The sequence below is a fragment of the Amblyraja radiata genome, chromosome 4, assembly GCF_010909765.2.
Source record: "Amblyraja radiata isolate CabotCenter1 chromosome 4, sAmbRad1.1.pri, whole genome shotgun sequence".
In the NCBI taxonomy this organism is placed as follows: domain Eukaryota; kingdom Metazoa; phylum Chordata; class Chondrichthyes; order Rajiformes; family Rajidae; genus Amblyraja; species Amblyraja radiata.
The window spans coordinates 31087313-31104397 of NC_045959.1; the positions used below are offsets into that span (position 1 = coordinate 31087313).

The following is a 17085-nucleotide window of genomic DNA, read 5'->3' on the forward strand; positions in this document are numbered from 1 at the left end:
TTCCCAATGTTGTGCGAGTCTAGAACCAGGGGCCACAGTCTTAGAATAAAGGGGAGACCATTTAAGACTGAGGTGAGAAAAAAACGTTTTCACCCAGAGAGTTGTGAATTTGTGGAATTCCCTGCCACAGAAGGCAGTGGAGACCAAGTCACTGGATGGATTTAAGAGAGAGTTAGATAGAGCTCTAGGGGCTAGTGGAATCAAGGGATATGGGGAGAAGGCAGGCACGGGTTATTGATTGGGGACGATCAGCCATGATCACGATGAATGGCGGTGCTGGCTCGATGGGCCGAATGGCCTCCTCCTGCACCTATTTTCTATGTTTCTATCTTTCTAAAGTTTAAAGCGTTAATCACTTTAGAGCCTTCCTGTGCCTTGAATGAAAATTTGAGGCAAGTGGTTTTATTATAACTCATTTGTTCTGCGACCATTTCTTATGAAGTTGACATGAACACATTTTTAAACATTAGCCTTTGACTGACTTGAGTAACGATGTCCAAAATGAATGGATACTTTACGCTAAATGTCAACATAAAAATTCAATAAAACTGAATCTAAATAATTATGTTACAATCCCAGCAACTCCTTTATGTTTTTAAGGATGATCTTTGCAACTCATAAGCATTGTCCATTCCAGTCAGCAAAATGCAAGGCACCAAATTAAAGAAAGCAGACAAAAATTCCGCAGAAACTTAGCGGGTGAGGCAGCATCTATGGAACGAAGGAATATGTGACGTTTTGAATTGAGACCCTTCTTCAGTCTGAAGAAGGGTCTCGATCCGAAACGTCACATATTCCTTCGCTCAATAGATGCTGCCTCACCCGCTGAGTTTCTCCAGCATTTTTGTCTACCTTCGATTTTTCTAGCATCTGCAGTTCTTTCTTAAATATTAAAGAAAGCATTCTCTTTACAGATGGAGGGTTGTTTGTGAGATAGAAGATATGAAAATGTTATCCGATTATTTTGAAACAAAACCCTTGACAATTTTAGTCATGATTTTAATTTGATGCATCATTCAGTTGGGCCATTGCTAATTTATGTAAATAATGTTTCATGCTGTATTTAATTTGTAAAGTTAAAAACCGATTTTCCAAACGCAATTTGGAAATATGAAATAACAGAAAATGCTGCAACTACCCAGCAGATCTGACAACATCCGATGAAGGAGAAGCAGAGTCAGCATTGCAGGGTAATGGCCTTTCATGGTAACAGATAAAAGTTCTGATGAAAGGTCACCAACAGGAGAAATCATTTGATCCAGCATTGTCATTTTGACATGGAAAAAAGCAAGACTTGTCGCGCTCCATTACTACCTCCAACTGTTCCTCAAAATGTTCCAATGTGTGTTTGCCTTTGCCTTCTCTTGTTCTCTTCTGTGTAGAAAAGCCAAGGTGGTTTCAAAATGCCATCTGAACATATGCCATGTCATCTTAGTTTCACTGATGCTGGATTGACTTTTCCAAACAGCTCACTAGCTTACATGCTTAAAAACCCTCTCTAAGTTATCTCTTTTTGGGCCAAAGATTCTAGATTTCTACAGTTGTTCCACATAACCAAGGCTTCTGGCAATGCTGCAAGGAAAAAATAATTTCTTATGCAGGTAATCCAACCCAGGCTTTCAAGTCTTTCCAGTTCGGGATTAGATGAATATTAGACCAGAATTGAAATTCAGATGAAGTAGGTTTGTCTTATTTCTTTAGTAAGTTTACACTCTCCTGACTTGTGCTCTTGCAGAGAGTGAGAATGGGTTTGAGGAATCAAGTAGTGAGTCGAACCTGGCCTCTGCCTATAATCTGACAACAGTAATTATAACTATATCACAAAGGATGGCAATTAGATCTCCAGTTATTGTGTAGCATATGTGTGGTATTTATCATTGACATTTTAAATTATAAATCAGGTGTGCAGAATTTGTTTTATTTTGAAAATTATACATTTTATTGTAATTCCCATCTGCTCAATTTGTGTTTTCCTTATTTTACAGCCCTTGGATCCTCCCTTGACGCTAAATATGATGCTCTACTAACATCAAACATAGTTCCAATGTATCCTGCTTTTAAAAGTGAGTACTTGGAAAATCAGAAAGGAAAAATGGGCAAATAGTAGAATTTGATTTCCTCATTGTATTGAGATTTTAAGCATTTTTTTTGCAGTTGTGATTCCTGAGGATATTGATGTAGAAGGATTCACAAGAAAACAAAATAAGGGGGTGGAAGAGTCCACTTAGCCCCTCAAACTTGCCTCACCATTGAACAGAATGGCTGATCTGCCCCAGGCCTATTTTCTTCTGCGCCTGCTTACCATCGTGCCCAATGCATCCATCTTTCTAAAATGTATCTATCTCCCTTTCAATCCTTCTAAATGATCTAGCTCCTGGGCTAAACAATCCAAAGTGGCAGTGTAATTGAATGAAAAGGGAGATGGCTCCACGCTTCTTTAACAAAGGCATGAATTTTACATGACAATCACCAACCCAAGTCCTTCCATCTGTTTGGAAGGTTTAGGTTGCAACATATTGTCATAAGTGACCATACAACACTTTTTGTATTCTTTTTCACAGTCCCAGTCCATTAATTTTCCTGGAGCAATAATTTATTTATGGAAGAGAAGAAAGTATTTTGAAATGCGCATCAGTGCTCTCCAGGTTAACAACTTGAGATTGTGCATGGTTATAAATTTTCCTCTAGATTACAATGTTTTATAAGTGCAGCTGAACTGCCAGGGATGTGAATCTTGAGCATGTATCACAATATCAAGGGCCAAGTATTCTACAGCTTTATCAATATTAATGATAACCGGTAAATTTCAGTCGACGTGTGAAACCATCACCCCACTGCTTAACTGGCTGCTGTTACAATGCTACAATAGATTTGGCAGCACTATGATGACGCATACGATAATCCATCTTTTTGCGTTGCCGTCCTGATAACGTCCAAGAATGGTTGTTTTATGGGTTGGTGAGGCATCTGTTGAAGGCGGGTGTCGCAGGTAGTTCCAAGTAATAGCAGTTACATTGTAATCTTGTGTTTGTTAACCATTGTGTTGCCTTCATTAGCTGTTTTCTTTCTTCCTGTTCTGGTTGTTGCTGAGTAGAAGTGTGGAACCATTTTCACAAGGTAATGGTCAAACGACTGGCTACAGAGCGGAATGGAATCAATGTGATAAGTGGACCTGTGTTTGATTATGACTACGATGGCCTTTATGACACGCTTGATAAAGTTAAACGGTAAGCCTAGATTTTTCTTTCATCTGGTTAAATATAAGGCAATTTTCTCTACATTTTCTTAACATTTTGATGGTTTATTTCTTGAGATTGGCCAGGTATTGAACCTGTGGTATTATTTCTAGGAGGAAAAGTGTGTGGTGTCTAGCTAGCATTTATTCCTCAATGTTACAAAAGCCGACCATAGTTGTATTTGTGTGAAGCGGGTGTTTGTAGATTAGCTGTTGTCTTTCCAGTTTTGTATGGCGGTGATATTTCAGAAAGAACCAATTGGCTATAAACTGTTTTGGAACCCCAAAATAAATTACAATAGTGCCATATGAATATAAATATTCCTACATTGTTCAGCCCTTCATGTAACTTTTCATTTAGTAGCAGAGCAAAAACAAATACCTACAGTACTTTTCAAAAACTCCAGATCTAATGACATAATCACATTAGATGGACACAAAATGCTGTAATAACTCAGCTGGCCAGGCAGCAAGAAGGAATGGGTGACGTTTTTTGTCAAGACCCTTCTTCAGATAGGCAGTGAGTCTATTTTTACTCATTAAGTTACAAGGTCACAAGTTATAGTAGTAGAATTAGGCCATTCGGCCCATCGAGTCTACTCCGCCATTCAATCATGGCTGATCTCTGCCTCCTAATCCCATTTTCCTGCCTTCTCCCCATAACCCTTGACACCCATTCTAATCAAGAATGTGTCTATCTCTGACTTAAAAATATCCACTGATTTGGCCTCGACAGCGTCTGTGGAAATGAGTTCCACAGATTAACTGCCCTCCTACTAAAGATGTTCCTCCTCACCTCCTTTCTAAAAGAGCGGCCTTTAATTCTGAGTTAATTCTAAGTTAGGGAAGCTAAATATTTGGACGTGGACGTGAATCTGGGTGGGTTGGTTAGTAAAATTGCAGATGACACCAAAATTGGTGGAGTTGCAGAAAGTGCGGAATATTGTCAAATTACATGAAGCAGCTGGAGAAAAAGCAGATGAAATTTAATCTGAGCAAGTGTGAGGTGTTGCACTTTGGGAGGTTGAATGTAGGGGGCAAATATAAAGTAAATGGCGAGACTCTTTTAACAGCATTGACGTATAGAGGTATCTATCCAAGGCTACAGCTCACTAAAAATGGCCACACATGTAGGGTGTAATGAAAGCATATGGAATGCTTGCCTTTATCAGTTGGGCATTGAGTGTAAGAGTCATATTGCAGCTTCATCGGACTTTTGTTTGGCTGGATTTGGAGTATTGTGTAGAGTTCTGGTCACCTCGTTACAGGAAGAGTGTGGAGATGTTGGGGACAATGCAGATGAGATTTACCCACAAATGCTACCTGGTTTAGAGAATATTGGCTTTCAGGAGAGGTTAGACCAACTTGCCTTGTTTTCTCTGGAAAGTCGGGGATTGAGGGGAGACCTGATAGAAGTCTGTACAATGATGAGAGGCATAAGTAGGGTAGACAGTCAGAACCTTTTGTCATGGTGGGAATGTCAAAGACTAGAAGGCATGGCTTTAAGTTTGGTTTAACTTGGCAGCATGTTCGTCACATACATTGTGGACCGAAGGGCCCGTTCCTGCGCTGTACTTTTTTACAGTCAAATTAAGAGGGAAAATTACTACTTTTCATTTAAAGTTTGATAAACAGATCTTTATTGCATGGTTAAAAGACACAATGTGCCAGAGTTACTCAACTGGAAAGGCAGCATTTCTGGAGACCTTTGGTGGTACGCTCTCCGCCATGGACCGACAACTGCAAGCCCTTTTAAGCATGTTTTTTGACACCACCCTTTCACTAAGGAAATGGAACATGTTGTACCTATAAATGTGCCTGGTTAATATTTGAAACTATAGGTCATGACTGAGTGGAAAAACAACATTTGAAGTTTTCCATCTCAAAAAATCAATTCTGGGCCGAGGAAACAAACCAAAATGTAAATGCTAATTATGTCAAGACTTTAAAAAAAAGAAAACCTGGAGAGGATCTCCAAGTGTTTTAAAAACAATCTTGTGAATATTAAGTAACTTGATAATCAAAGAGCTTTATTAATGTATCATTATTCAAGCTTTTGGGATTGTAGCAAGTAGTGTTGCCAACTGTCCCGTATTAGCCGGGACATCCTGTATATTGGGCTAAATTGTTTTGTCCCATACGGGACCTCCCTCGCCCCGTATTTGGCTGCTACTACTCGGGTCGAGGGGACTGTCAGGTCAGAGCGCCGCGTCCGGTCCCGCCTCACCCGTCCCGACGTAGTGCAGCCCATGGAGTGCAGCAACAGTGCTTCGTCGGTCGGCAGCCCGGCCAGCTGTTCGACCTTCGGACCTTTGCTTACTGCCGACACCACCACCACTCCTTCTCATGGACGATCATCAGTTCATGAGTTGGATGGGGTGCCGGACTTTGCACATGACGTCGCGCGGCCCGGGCCAAAATTCCTCAGCTGGCCGCCGGCTGGGCTTTGTGCGCAGTCCAGCACCCGGGCCAACTCATCATTCACCCAACCACGGCCGAGTCAGTCAATGAATTGCCATTAGGAATTTGTCCCTTATTTTGACCTTTTGTCCCTTATTTGGGAGTGAGAAAGTTGGCAACCCAAGCAGCAAGTGTGCTGAAATCAATATTTATATGTTGCTGCAAGCCTTAGCAGTTATATTCCTGGATCTGCTGAAAACCTAAGATTCAATTATATAATTTATATCTGCATGTTTACCATTAATTGAGGGGTACTTCGCTGCACAAACATTCATAAAATGTAATGGCGTGTCACAGCCACTTGAAATATTTACATATTTAAACTACGATTTAAATGTTCCAGCATTCAGGGGAAAAAAAGAGGAAAGGCTATTGTTCACTATTGTGTAGGACTTGCATTTTCACGACCTTCTCTGTCATTTTGAGTTCTTCTGTTCTTTTGGAAAATTCCATTCAGCAAAATGAATGAAAGCAAATATGAACTGGCTACTCGCTTGCAGTTATCTGGAACTTGATGCTTATGAACGCCGGGGTGCACTGTCAAATATTTACAGACAAATAGTCAGTAAAGCCAATAACTCAACCCTAGTATTTGTCAGTACATTTTAGTGAGCATATTAGCAGCCCTGCGTACATAATGTTGAACTCATTGTATCCTTGATGAGAGAATCCATTTCCACCAAGAATTCAAGGGGGCATTGCATTCAAACTATGCCAACACTGAAGAGAATCCGAGTCCATCGTGGGGGCTTGAGCAACATGATACAACACTGATCTGGAGTTGGGCTGCAGTAAAGGGCCTGCCCCACTTAAGCTATTTTTTAGGCTAGGCTGTCGCCACATGGTCGCCGGGGGTGTCGCCTGTATGGTCGTGAGTGGTCTCCTCAGTCGCCCAAAGAGTCGTAGCGTCTTTCTGGTCGCCGCTGGATTTTCATGTTGAAAAATATTTGGCGACAGTGGGCTTCACGCCAATGAGCGTAGCTTGACTTCTCCTGACGTAGATGCTGTCGTAGGTGGCGTAGGTTGTCGCCAGTGCTGACTTTGGTGAATCCCATTGGCGACTACCTACGTCAACCTACGGCAACCAGCGACAGGTACCGGCGACTGAATTGTCTTCAGTTGTCTTCAGTTGTCGCCGACAGGGTCGTATCTTGTCGCGGGTTGTCGTAGGTGTGGTCGTAGGTGGACGTCCTAATGGGTCACCGGTTGTCGGTAGCTTGCCGTAGCCTGACGTCGACTAGGAAGAAGGTTGTTGTAGACATTGTCATAGACATTGTCGTAAGGGGGTCCAGTCGCTGGCAGTCGCCTACAAAATCGCCTAACTGGGACAGGCCCCTATACTCTAACCAGTGAGGGCTCCTGGAGCCAATATCACCACATTGATTTTAGTGCATTTGGCTGTACCCATCACTTTTCAACCTGGGCACCAGCCAGGGAAAGTATAGGTTCACCAGCCTTGGTTTGAAAGATTACATAACAATTGATAAAACATAATGGAGCAATTTCATCGTGATTTATTAAATTCTGAAACATTTTGATGGACCGAGGAGCCAATGACAGGAATCATCTAATTATTTTAGAGAGTGCTTGCTGATGCACTGTGTACCCCAAGAGAGCAGAATTATCCTCTACACCCTTGGCAGAGAGCAGTGGCCCGACTGATTCAGCAGGGTAGCAAGCAACATTATAAAGAAAAAGTAGCAGATGATGTTTAGGGTGGGATAAATGCAGCAGCATCCATAGTGAGTATGAGAAAGGCAAATCCATATATTTTCTTTCCTTAAAAAAACCTATGACGGGGTTTAAAAAACCCCCCAAAAGGATTGATGTAAGCAAACCACTAACATTTGGGCGGTCACAGTGGCGCAGCGGTATAGTTGCTGCCTTGTATTGTATTGCCACCCTGCCACGGTCTGTTTCAACTACTTCCCTCCAGCAGACGTTACAAGGCCTTCTACGCCCGAACCTCCAGACTCAGGAACAGTTTTATCCCAAGAGCTATAGTGGCTCTGAACCGGCCCTAATGAGTGCCCCCCCACCCACTCCCTTTGGACAGTCTCCCTCAGATGGTCACGTCAATCAATTCAGCTTGTTTATTTATGTATTGTATTTATTTACCTTTCTTGTACATCAGTGGAGCTGCACACTAAATCTCGTTGCACTGACGTGCAATGACAATAAAAGATATATTATTATTATTATTATTATTGTATTGTATTCAAATTTATTGTCATTGTCTCAGTTAGAGACAACAAAATGAATTTCCCTTACAGGCAGTATCATAAAAATAAATAAATAATAATAAATAATAAAACATATTAAAAATAAAATAGAATTTAAAAAAAAGCACAAACACTGAAAGTCCACGACACAACATAACACAGTGTACCTTACAGTGAATGCAGCGCCGGAGACCCGGGTTCGATCCCGACTATGGGTACTTTCTGTTTGTACGTTCTCCCCGTGACCTGCGTGGGTTTTCTCCGAGATCTTTGGTTTCCTCCCACACTCCAAAGGCGTACAGGTTGTAGGTTAATTCGCTTGGTAAATGTACAAATTGTCCCTAGTGGGTGTATCTCTAAACTAAACTAAACTAATCTAAAAGCTGGTGCACAAGTCCAGAAAGCAATCTAAAAAGGCCATTGTTATACACAGGGCTGAATTTCAGAAGTAACACTGTATGTTTCAGGCATGGTCAGATGTTATCTGGGTACTAGCCAGAGAAAGTTCAGGTTCATCAGCCTTGGTTTCAAGGGTTACATAACAAATATAACTGCATTACCTAAAAGAATAACACAGCTAAATTGACCAACGACTGTATATTGTTGGAATATAAGGGGAAATGTGGCTGTCTTCACAAAATTCAATCTGAAATGCCTAAAGATGATGCATTTGTAGCTCCTCTTAAAGAATGCACATTGGTATGGGAAAAAACAATGATGTATTTCTGTTTTGGTTTTGGTTTTTCTTTTAGACTCGTTGATGCATCGATCCCAGTACCAACCCATTACTACAGCATTATTACCAGCTGCCTGGATAGCACCCAGCCTGTGGACAAGTGTGATGGGCCACTCACTGCTACATCATTCATTCTGCCCCATAGACCTGATAACGATGAGAGCTGTAACGTAAGTACTGTGTAGATGGCAGTGTTTCAGTGCGGCTCTGCCTGTAAGGGGATGGCATTCTTACGTCTCTCTAAACAGGTCGCTGAAATGCTTTCCTCATTTCACTTTGCCTTAATATCCCAGGAGCCATCACTGCCTAAAGGACTAAACCCAAACCAGCCTATCCGCTGATACAGCCCTTCTACTTACCGGGCCCACACACAAGATTAGAAGTTGTTCAGCCAAAACTGAACGCACTTCTCAGCATCTGCATACAATGATGTATTTCTTGTGCGTGGTGGTGGAAACATGGCCGCGACGTGAACGCTCTTCCCTTGGCCCTGATACAGCCCTATTGATGGTCCATTGCACCCTGTAGTTATTTCTGGGAGTGAGTAATGAGTGTTGTATGCTGTCCATGTGCAGCCACTGTATATTCTTCTGCTGAATGTCAAGGGCCTGTCCCACTTACGTGTCCTTGGCACGCAAATTACGCAACCTCGTGGTCGTGTTGAGGTGCATGGGCATCGTATGGCCGCGCGGGGCCGGTCCCACTGAGAAGCGGGAGAGGGGTATGTAGTTGTGGGCGCGATATCACGCGGGGCTCCGAAATTTTTGTAGCGAACAAAATCTTCGTGCGCCAACAGCCTGTCGCCTTCTGTCTCCACAGCCTTCTTTGGCAATGAGTTCCACAGATTCACCACCCTCCTCATCTCCTTCCTAAAGTAACGTCTGTTATTTTTGAGGTTCTTCTACTAGTGGAAGCATTCTCTCCACATCAACTCTATCCAAGCCTTTCACAATAAACAACATCACTTGCTGGTCTGTCAGGTCTTCATCCGAGGCAACATGTTTAGTTTATTTATTAACAAGTGTAAAGAGCTTCAATGAAATGCTTGCTCTCCATGCTATCCAGTTAAATCATTCTATACATGAATACAATAGATCCTATTCTGAACCAGCGCACAGAGGTCCATGTTCTGACACCTTGCAACTTCCAAATCTCTCAAAAGTCTGATCTTGCCCAAGGTTATTTGCAAATTATTTTCTTCTCACCTTAAGGAGCCTTGCTCAGTTCGATGCTGTTGACGCCTTCTGCTGCCACAGACTGCATTCGATCCACTCGGTCATGCAGCTGCTGTGGGACCCCCTGCGGCCATATAGTTTAGTTTTAGTTTAGTTTAGAGATACAGTGAGGAAACAGGCTCTTCAGCCCACTGATTCCGAACTGACCAGCGATCCCCGCACACTAACACTATCCTACACACACTGGGAACAATTTTACATTCATACCAAGCCAATTAGCCTACAAAACCTGTACATCTTTGGAGTGTGGAAGGAAACCGAAGATCTTGGAGAAAACCCACGCAGGTCACGGGGAGAACGCACAGACAAGCACCCGTAGTCAGGATCGAACCCGGGTCTTTGGCGCTGTAAGGCAGTAGATCTACCGCCACGCCACCGTGCCTCCCAATACTATGACCCACGACCATGGCAAATGCCCCATTTCCTCATGTGCACAGAGGTTAAAATGTCCCCCTTCCTAAGCCGGCCACGGAACTTTTGCAGGCTTTCCGAGTGCGTAAGGGTGAGTTTGTGGACCATTTACAGCGTGCATGGGGAAAATGCCTCAAATATTGAATCTAGTTCCCTTTCAATTCCAAAATAATGTATCAGAATCCAAATGATTTTTATCATCTATTATCTACTTTTTCAGTTTTGTTAATTCATTGCTGTTTGAGAACAATGGTCTTGCATTTGGAAACCCAACAACACTTGTAGGCATACAACCAGTTCACCCAGAAATCACAGATCCATTGGCTGGAACTCTAAGTAGACGGTGAGAGGGGGAAACGGGATTTCATTGCAGATCCTGTAGTCTTGTGCAAGACTCACAATGCTAGAAGAACTCAGTGGGTTAAACAGCATCTGGAGAGGGAATGGACCAGTCCCAACGTTTTGTGTTTGAGCCCTTCTTCAAATGAAGAAGATCCCCTTTTTGAATTGTCACTTATCCATTCTTTCACCAGATACTGCCTGACCCACTGAGTTCCTTCAACGCTTTGTGTTTTGGTAAGAAAGGGGCTGTGGCTGTATATCTGGATTCGCAAGTTGCCGTGAGAAATATGAGCGGATCACGATGGAAACCCAACGAGCAATCATAGTGAAGCTTGGCAGAGATTTTTAAGAGCTGGCACAGCAGATAGAGAAGTAGCAATAATTAAAATAATGCAATAAAAAGGGGAAAACTGCCCTCAAAGAGACTGGAAAAACACAGAAGGACGATCAGTGCCAATAACAAGACGAGGCAGCCAATGTTTTGATTTTGAACCTTCAAACGGTTTGAACTAAATGCAAATGAGCAAATCAATAAGGTTAGAAAAAATGGCAAAACATAAACATAGATAGTAGCAAGATGAGTGACTTTTTGCCCTTCGAGCTAACATTAAATGCAGGTTGAAATTTTATTTTCACCTCCTGCCCGCGAGAGACATGGGAAATGGCAAAACGTGGCTGAGGTTTGACCACGCTCGCTGTATCATCTGTGTGAAATACCACTGTCCACAATCACCTGTAGTGCTGATTCAACAATGCTCAAGGGTGATTCATTGTCATGGAACTATGGAAGTCGTACTTGCTGCAGATTTACAGGCACATTATATGTAACTCCATAACAAATATGTATACAACAAATTGTCAGTTGTACTAGGTAAATCAGATCATAATATTGCAAGCTTAAGCCTGCAGTGCAACCTAATACAATGTCCGCAGTAGTTCGATGCTGAGGTAGCAGTGACATGAGAGCAAGGCCTGGGTGGTCTGGATTTTTGATATTACCTGCCTTGAGGCAGCAATTCCAATAGATCCCTTCAATGGTGGGAAGGTCAATACCATAATGCACCAGGTATATATTCCCACCTCCTCAATCTTTCCACATCCCCAAAGCCTTACCACCAGTCACTTTATTTTATGTTTCATGTATTTTTTATGACTGTCGGGAAATTAACTTCCCTCCTGGGATAAATAAAGTTCTATTGTATCATATCGTATCATCTACCACTTTCTGCAGCCTCCTTCTTGGGCATTCAAATTATCCAAACCAATCTGTGATGCAACCAGTCTGCTCTCCATGCTAAACTTGTAGAAGTTCGATAGACTATTTGGCAACATGCCAAATCTCATCTAACCTTTTGAGGATGTCAAGCCATCTGTGACCTTTCCTTGTGATTGCATTGATGTGTTGGGCCCAGGACAGAACATCAGAGATGAACGCTGCCTCCCAGGAACCTGGAGCTGTTGACTTTACCATGAACAGAAAATATATTCAGAATGAAAGCAAGTATACCAAACATGAAATGTCCTTTTTTTTTTTCCAGAGTAACGATGAAGATCCAAAATGGATTGAGGACCTCATGAAACTACACACAGGACGTGTGCGTGATATTGAGCACCTGACTGGTTTAAATTTCTACCGCAAGACCAGCAGAGCCTACCCTGAAATCCTTTCTTTAAAGACATTCTTACAGACATTTGAAAGTGAAATCTAAATCTCTTTATTTGTCTTGCAATACATCTTTTATTTACAGGTGTATATTTTTGATACTGTTTGTTTTTTGTATTTATTAATTCAAAACCAGAATATTTTAAAACTGATTCTTTAAAGCTTTTAAAATAATAAGCATGTGCCTCTTTTCCCTCTTCTTTTGTCATTATTTAGATATTTGTCATTTGTGTTGTACTTTTGCAACTTTTATCTTTGCCTAATACTAGGACTAGGTTGCGAGAATTGATAAACTTACGTTGAGAAAAATCCAAGATTGCTCAGTACATTGTTCTATAATTTCTATCTTACATATATCAAAGGTGCGATATGTATATATATACTTCACTATTGCCGTGATGTAGACTTGTATTTATAATTTACTCAGTGTGCCAAAAATATTATAAATTGCAACAAATGTGAGTGTAAAAAGAAATTGTTGACGGGACTCAGCTAGTCAGGCAGCATCTGTGGAGGCGGATGGATAAATTATGCTTTGGGTCGGGATCCTTTAGATTGATGGAGTAGAGAAGAAATGTTTGATCAAAACAGGTGAGAGGTAAGGGTGAGGCAAGTACTGACGAGTGATAGGTGCAAGGAGGGGTTTAATGACAGATGAGTAGATGGCAGAGAGAAGGGTAGCGATGGTAACCAAGGTAGAGGTTGAGGAGATAAAGGGTGCAAATGGTAGAGTTTGATAAGAAAGGATGGTGGGACTGAGATATTGAACTGAGATATTGAGAGGGATGACGGGTAGAAGGGACAAGGGGGGGGGGGGGGGGGGGAGTAAAATGGGTGATTGAGGGTCGGGGGGATGTGGATGCTGTTTGGGTAGAGGAGGGGGAAGGAGCTGGGTGATGCGACGGGGAAAGAAAGATGTGCACGGGGTGATCTGGAGAATTGAGGAGGAAACTTGCTTTAAATTAGAGAATCCAATGTTCATGCCATTTGGTAGTAAGCTACACATGTGTGGAATATGAGGTGCTATTCCTCCAGTTTGTATGTGGTCTCAGTCTGTCTATGGAGGAGGTCAAGGACATCCTCCTGGGTATGGGGATGGGAAGGGTTGCATTGAAGTGGCTAGCAATCGCGAGCTTCACCTGTCTCTAGTGGATATTTGGCGAAACAGTCATCTAGTCCAAGCTTGGTTCCACCGATGTAGATGAGATCACATTGGGAGCACCTGGGTAAAACCTTGCCATTGGAGGGAAAAGTGCTTGGGGAGGGAGAAGTGTGGGTGGGAGGGATGAGCCAACCAAGGTGTCATGGAAAGACCAATCTCCAATAAAAGACGGAAGAGGTGGAGTTGGGAAGAAATTTCTGGTGATGGGATCGATTTGGAGCTGGCGGAAGTGTTGGGGAATGATGTGTAGAATGCAGAGGCTGGTGGTCTGAAAGTTAAGAACCAGAGGACTCCATCCCTGATCGGTTTGGGGGCAGGGCAGTGAGGGCAGATCTGCAGGACACAGAAGAGGCAGGATGAGGGCTCCATCGACATCTGTGGGAGTGAGCCACGTTGTAGGTAACCACAGGAAACGGACAGTGTCTTCACAAGAAATGGGGAGAGAGGGGGTGCGGTCTAGGTAGCTGTGGGAGTTTGTGAATTTGTGGTCAATGCCTGTAGAGAGTCTGTCCTCTGTGATGGAGGTAAAGACATTGAGAAAGGGGAGAGTGGTGTCAGTGATGGTCCACGTTAATTTGAGGGCACAGTGGAATTTTGAGGTGAAGTTGGTGAAATGCACAAGTTCTGAACGAGTGCAGAGGAAGCTCGATGTTGTAGAGCAAGAGTTGAGGAGTGCCAGTGTCTGAACAAAGTGTTCAAGCAGCCAACGTGAAAGACAGGCCTAGCTGGGGCCCATGTGAGGGCCCACTAGGCTGTACTTTTGCTTTGGGGGAAAAAAATGAGAGGATTGGAAAGAAAAGTGGTTGAGAGTGAGGACACGTTCTGTCAGGAGGAAAAGAGTTAGTTGAGGGAAACTGGCTGGGATTGTCTTCTAGGAAGTAGCAGGGGAACCTGGGGTCTTCCCGATGGAGAATGTAAGTGTAAAGGGATTGGACATTCATGGCAATGATGAGGCAGTTGGGCCAAGGAATTGGAAGTTGTTCAAGTGGTGGAGGGCATGCGAGGTGTCCGGATATAGATGGAAGAGACTGGACAAGGGGGACAAGGTAGTGAAGATGTAATAAATGGGTTCAGTAAGAAGAGACATTGGGCCTCCAGTGCAGTAATGTTTGTGGATGTTGGGTAGGAGGTAGAAGCAAGCAGTGTGAAGTTGTGCAACTATCTGGTCGCAGTTTATGTTGGGGGAGTAGTGATAAGATCTGTGATCGTTTGAGAGTTAGTGGCCTGGTGTTTGTTGGTGGGGTCATGGTCACAGACAAGATATGATGAGCTGGTGCTTTGATTTGTGGAAAATTGATTTGCCTGCTGTAAAATATACTAAATGCAATGTAAACAAGCTTCTACTTACACTTTAATTGACGTTCTCGGCTGAAATGATGTACGAAATGATCTGAGGGCAAAAGAGATGGAAGAAAATAGTGTTGTGGCTGCTTTAATTTTTGGGGATGGGGGGGGGGGGGGAGACGTGGATGGCTGTCTATTTTCTTTGATATTTGATAACCTGTTATTGGAAATATTATGTGTGCAGGGAATGGGTAGATATGGCGCATGTGTTGGCAAAAGGGATTAGTTTAAGTAGGTATCACATTTGGCAGATAAATTGTGGGCTTAAGGGCCTGTTCCTGTGCTGTACTTTTCTATGTTCTATTGTTCTAAGGTATGATACGATAGAACTTTATTCATCCCCAGAGGGAAGTTGGTCCGCCACATAATCTGTGATCAATACAATATATTTGAAATGTTCATTTTCCAAAGAATCTTCTTGGCATTGCAGTAAATCATGAGTTTTTTTTGCAGTTTATGTGTTAATCCACTTTAAATGGATCAGGCCTGAAGCAGTGGCCAGTTTAGTATAAACTATCCAAGTTCACCACAATCTAAATTCACTTGCCAGTTACAGAAATGGTATAGAAAGAGAGGAAAAATATGCCAAAAATAAATGTAGTTACAATATTCACTGTATGTCGCCATTAAAATTGTAACAACTATCTGTCTTGGTTTTTGAACAAGTGGCAAATATTTACTTGTTAATTTTGTACACATAATTAAATAACGCTTGTTAATTTTGAAAATGTAATATCAGTCTTGTTTCTGTAGTCCAAAACAGACGAATCAAGTGCAAAGCGCAATGTTTTCATGCATCTCAAAGTACCTTGCCTTTAGGAGCCGAGAGATGGTTTGATCAATGAAAAAACGTTTTAGTCAAGATACTCCATTTTCATTCTGCAGTTCAGAGGTGAGGCCTTGATAAGGCACCAACGTTTTCCTCAGATACAGATAAGTAGGTTTGCTAAGGGTCCTCCTGAAAGTTGTGCCGTGCAACACAGAGGTAATGTAACTGCAGCGACATCAGCTGATTGTTCCGAATCCCAATTCTTCTGCTCAAATTGAGAGGGGAGGCGAGGAGCCTCTGGTGATTTCACCCCGATACATTTGGTTTTGAAATTGAACCTACAATGACACTACTTTAGCAAAAAAGTCAGAAGTGCAGAATATGAAAATGTTAACTAAATGAATGTGTTGAAGTGTTGGTAGACACAAAATGCTGGAGTAACTCAGTGGGACAGGAAGCATCTCTGGAGAGAAGGAATGGGTGATGCTTCGGATCAAGAAGGGTCTCGACCCGAAGCGTCACCTATTCCTTCTCACCAGAGATGCTGCCTGTCCCGCTGAGATACTCCAGAATTTCGTGTCTACCTTCGATTTAAACCTGCATCTGCGGTTCTTTCCTACACACGTTGTAGTGTTGTCCATCTTTGTAGTCCTGAGGAATGTTTCCGAGGATAAAGAATTGCCCAAAATCTGGGAAGATGTGTGGAGTGAAGTATCTTGGATGTGAAAAGTCTGTTTCCGTTTCCTGATAGCTTGCCGTGCATTTCCTTGCCCTCTCGGGTCTAATTCTGTTCCAGTTAAATATGCATGAATTCCAGAGGAGGGATTATCATTAAAACAAATTTTGCTGGATAATAGACAATAGACAATAGGTGCAGGAGCAGGCCATTTGGTCCTTCGAGCCAGCACCGCCATTCAATGTGATCATGGCTGTTCATCCCAAATCAGTACCCCGTTCCTGCCTTCTCCCCATATCCCCTGACTCTGCTATTTTTAAGAGCCCTATCTAGCGCTCTCTTGAAAGCATCCAGAGAACCTGCCTCCACTGCCCTCTGAGGCAGAGAATTCCACAGACTCACCACTCTCTGTGATAAATGTAGAATATACATTCGCAATAAGCTGACAAAAGTGTTTTGTAATTTTGTATTGCTTCCTCCTCATCATTCATTGAAGTATTTTATGGTGACCCAGCAGTAGTGTTGGTACAAATTGTACATACACTTGAATTGTCCTGACATATTAGGTAATTTCCATGTACTGGGTCAATAATACAATGGAAACAAATAAATATTATGGGAAAAAAACTCTTGAACATTGTATTGTGATAGTATTCAGAACTCAAAGTGCAGTTAAAGTACCTCATTGGGTTGTGCTGAGGCAGATGACCCCAATTCATGTTTTTTCTCTTTAAGTCGTGACCTGTGGATGAGTGATGAGACCATTTCACATTATTTCTCCACTTCCCCCCCCATCTCCTTTGACCAGAAAACCAGTGCTGCTGATTCTG

The 17085-nt window shown here is 42.4% G+C and overlaps 1 protein-coding gene across 3 annotated transcripts in view; it reads left to right on the top strand.

Annotated features, from left to right (window-relative positions):
• Nucleotides 1-16882, top strand: part of enpp2 (ectonucleotide pyrophosphatase/phosphodiesterase 2) — a 90000-nt gene extending 73118 nt beyond the window's left edge. For all 3 annotated transcript variants that reach the window (XM_033019195.1, XM_033019197.1, XM_033019196.1), the window contains 4 exons: nucleotides 1986-2063; nucleotides 3095-3227; nucleotides 8670-8823; nucleotides 12180-16882. In XM_033019195.1, coding sequence (XP_032875086.1) covers nucleotides 1986-2063; nucleotides 3095-3227; nucleotides 8670-8823; nucleotides 12180-12350 — 536 coding nt within the window. In that variant the 3' untranslated portion in view covers nucleotides 12351-16882. The remainder of the gene's footprint in view (nucleotides 1-1985; nucleotides 2064-3094; nucleotides 3228-8669; nucleotides 8824-12179) is intronic.
• Nucleotides 16883-17085: the final 203 nt, after the last annotated feature.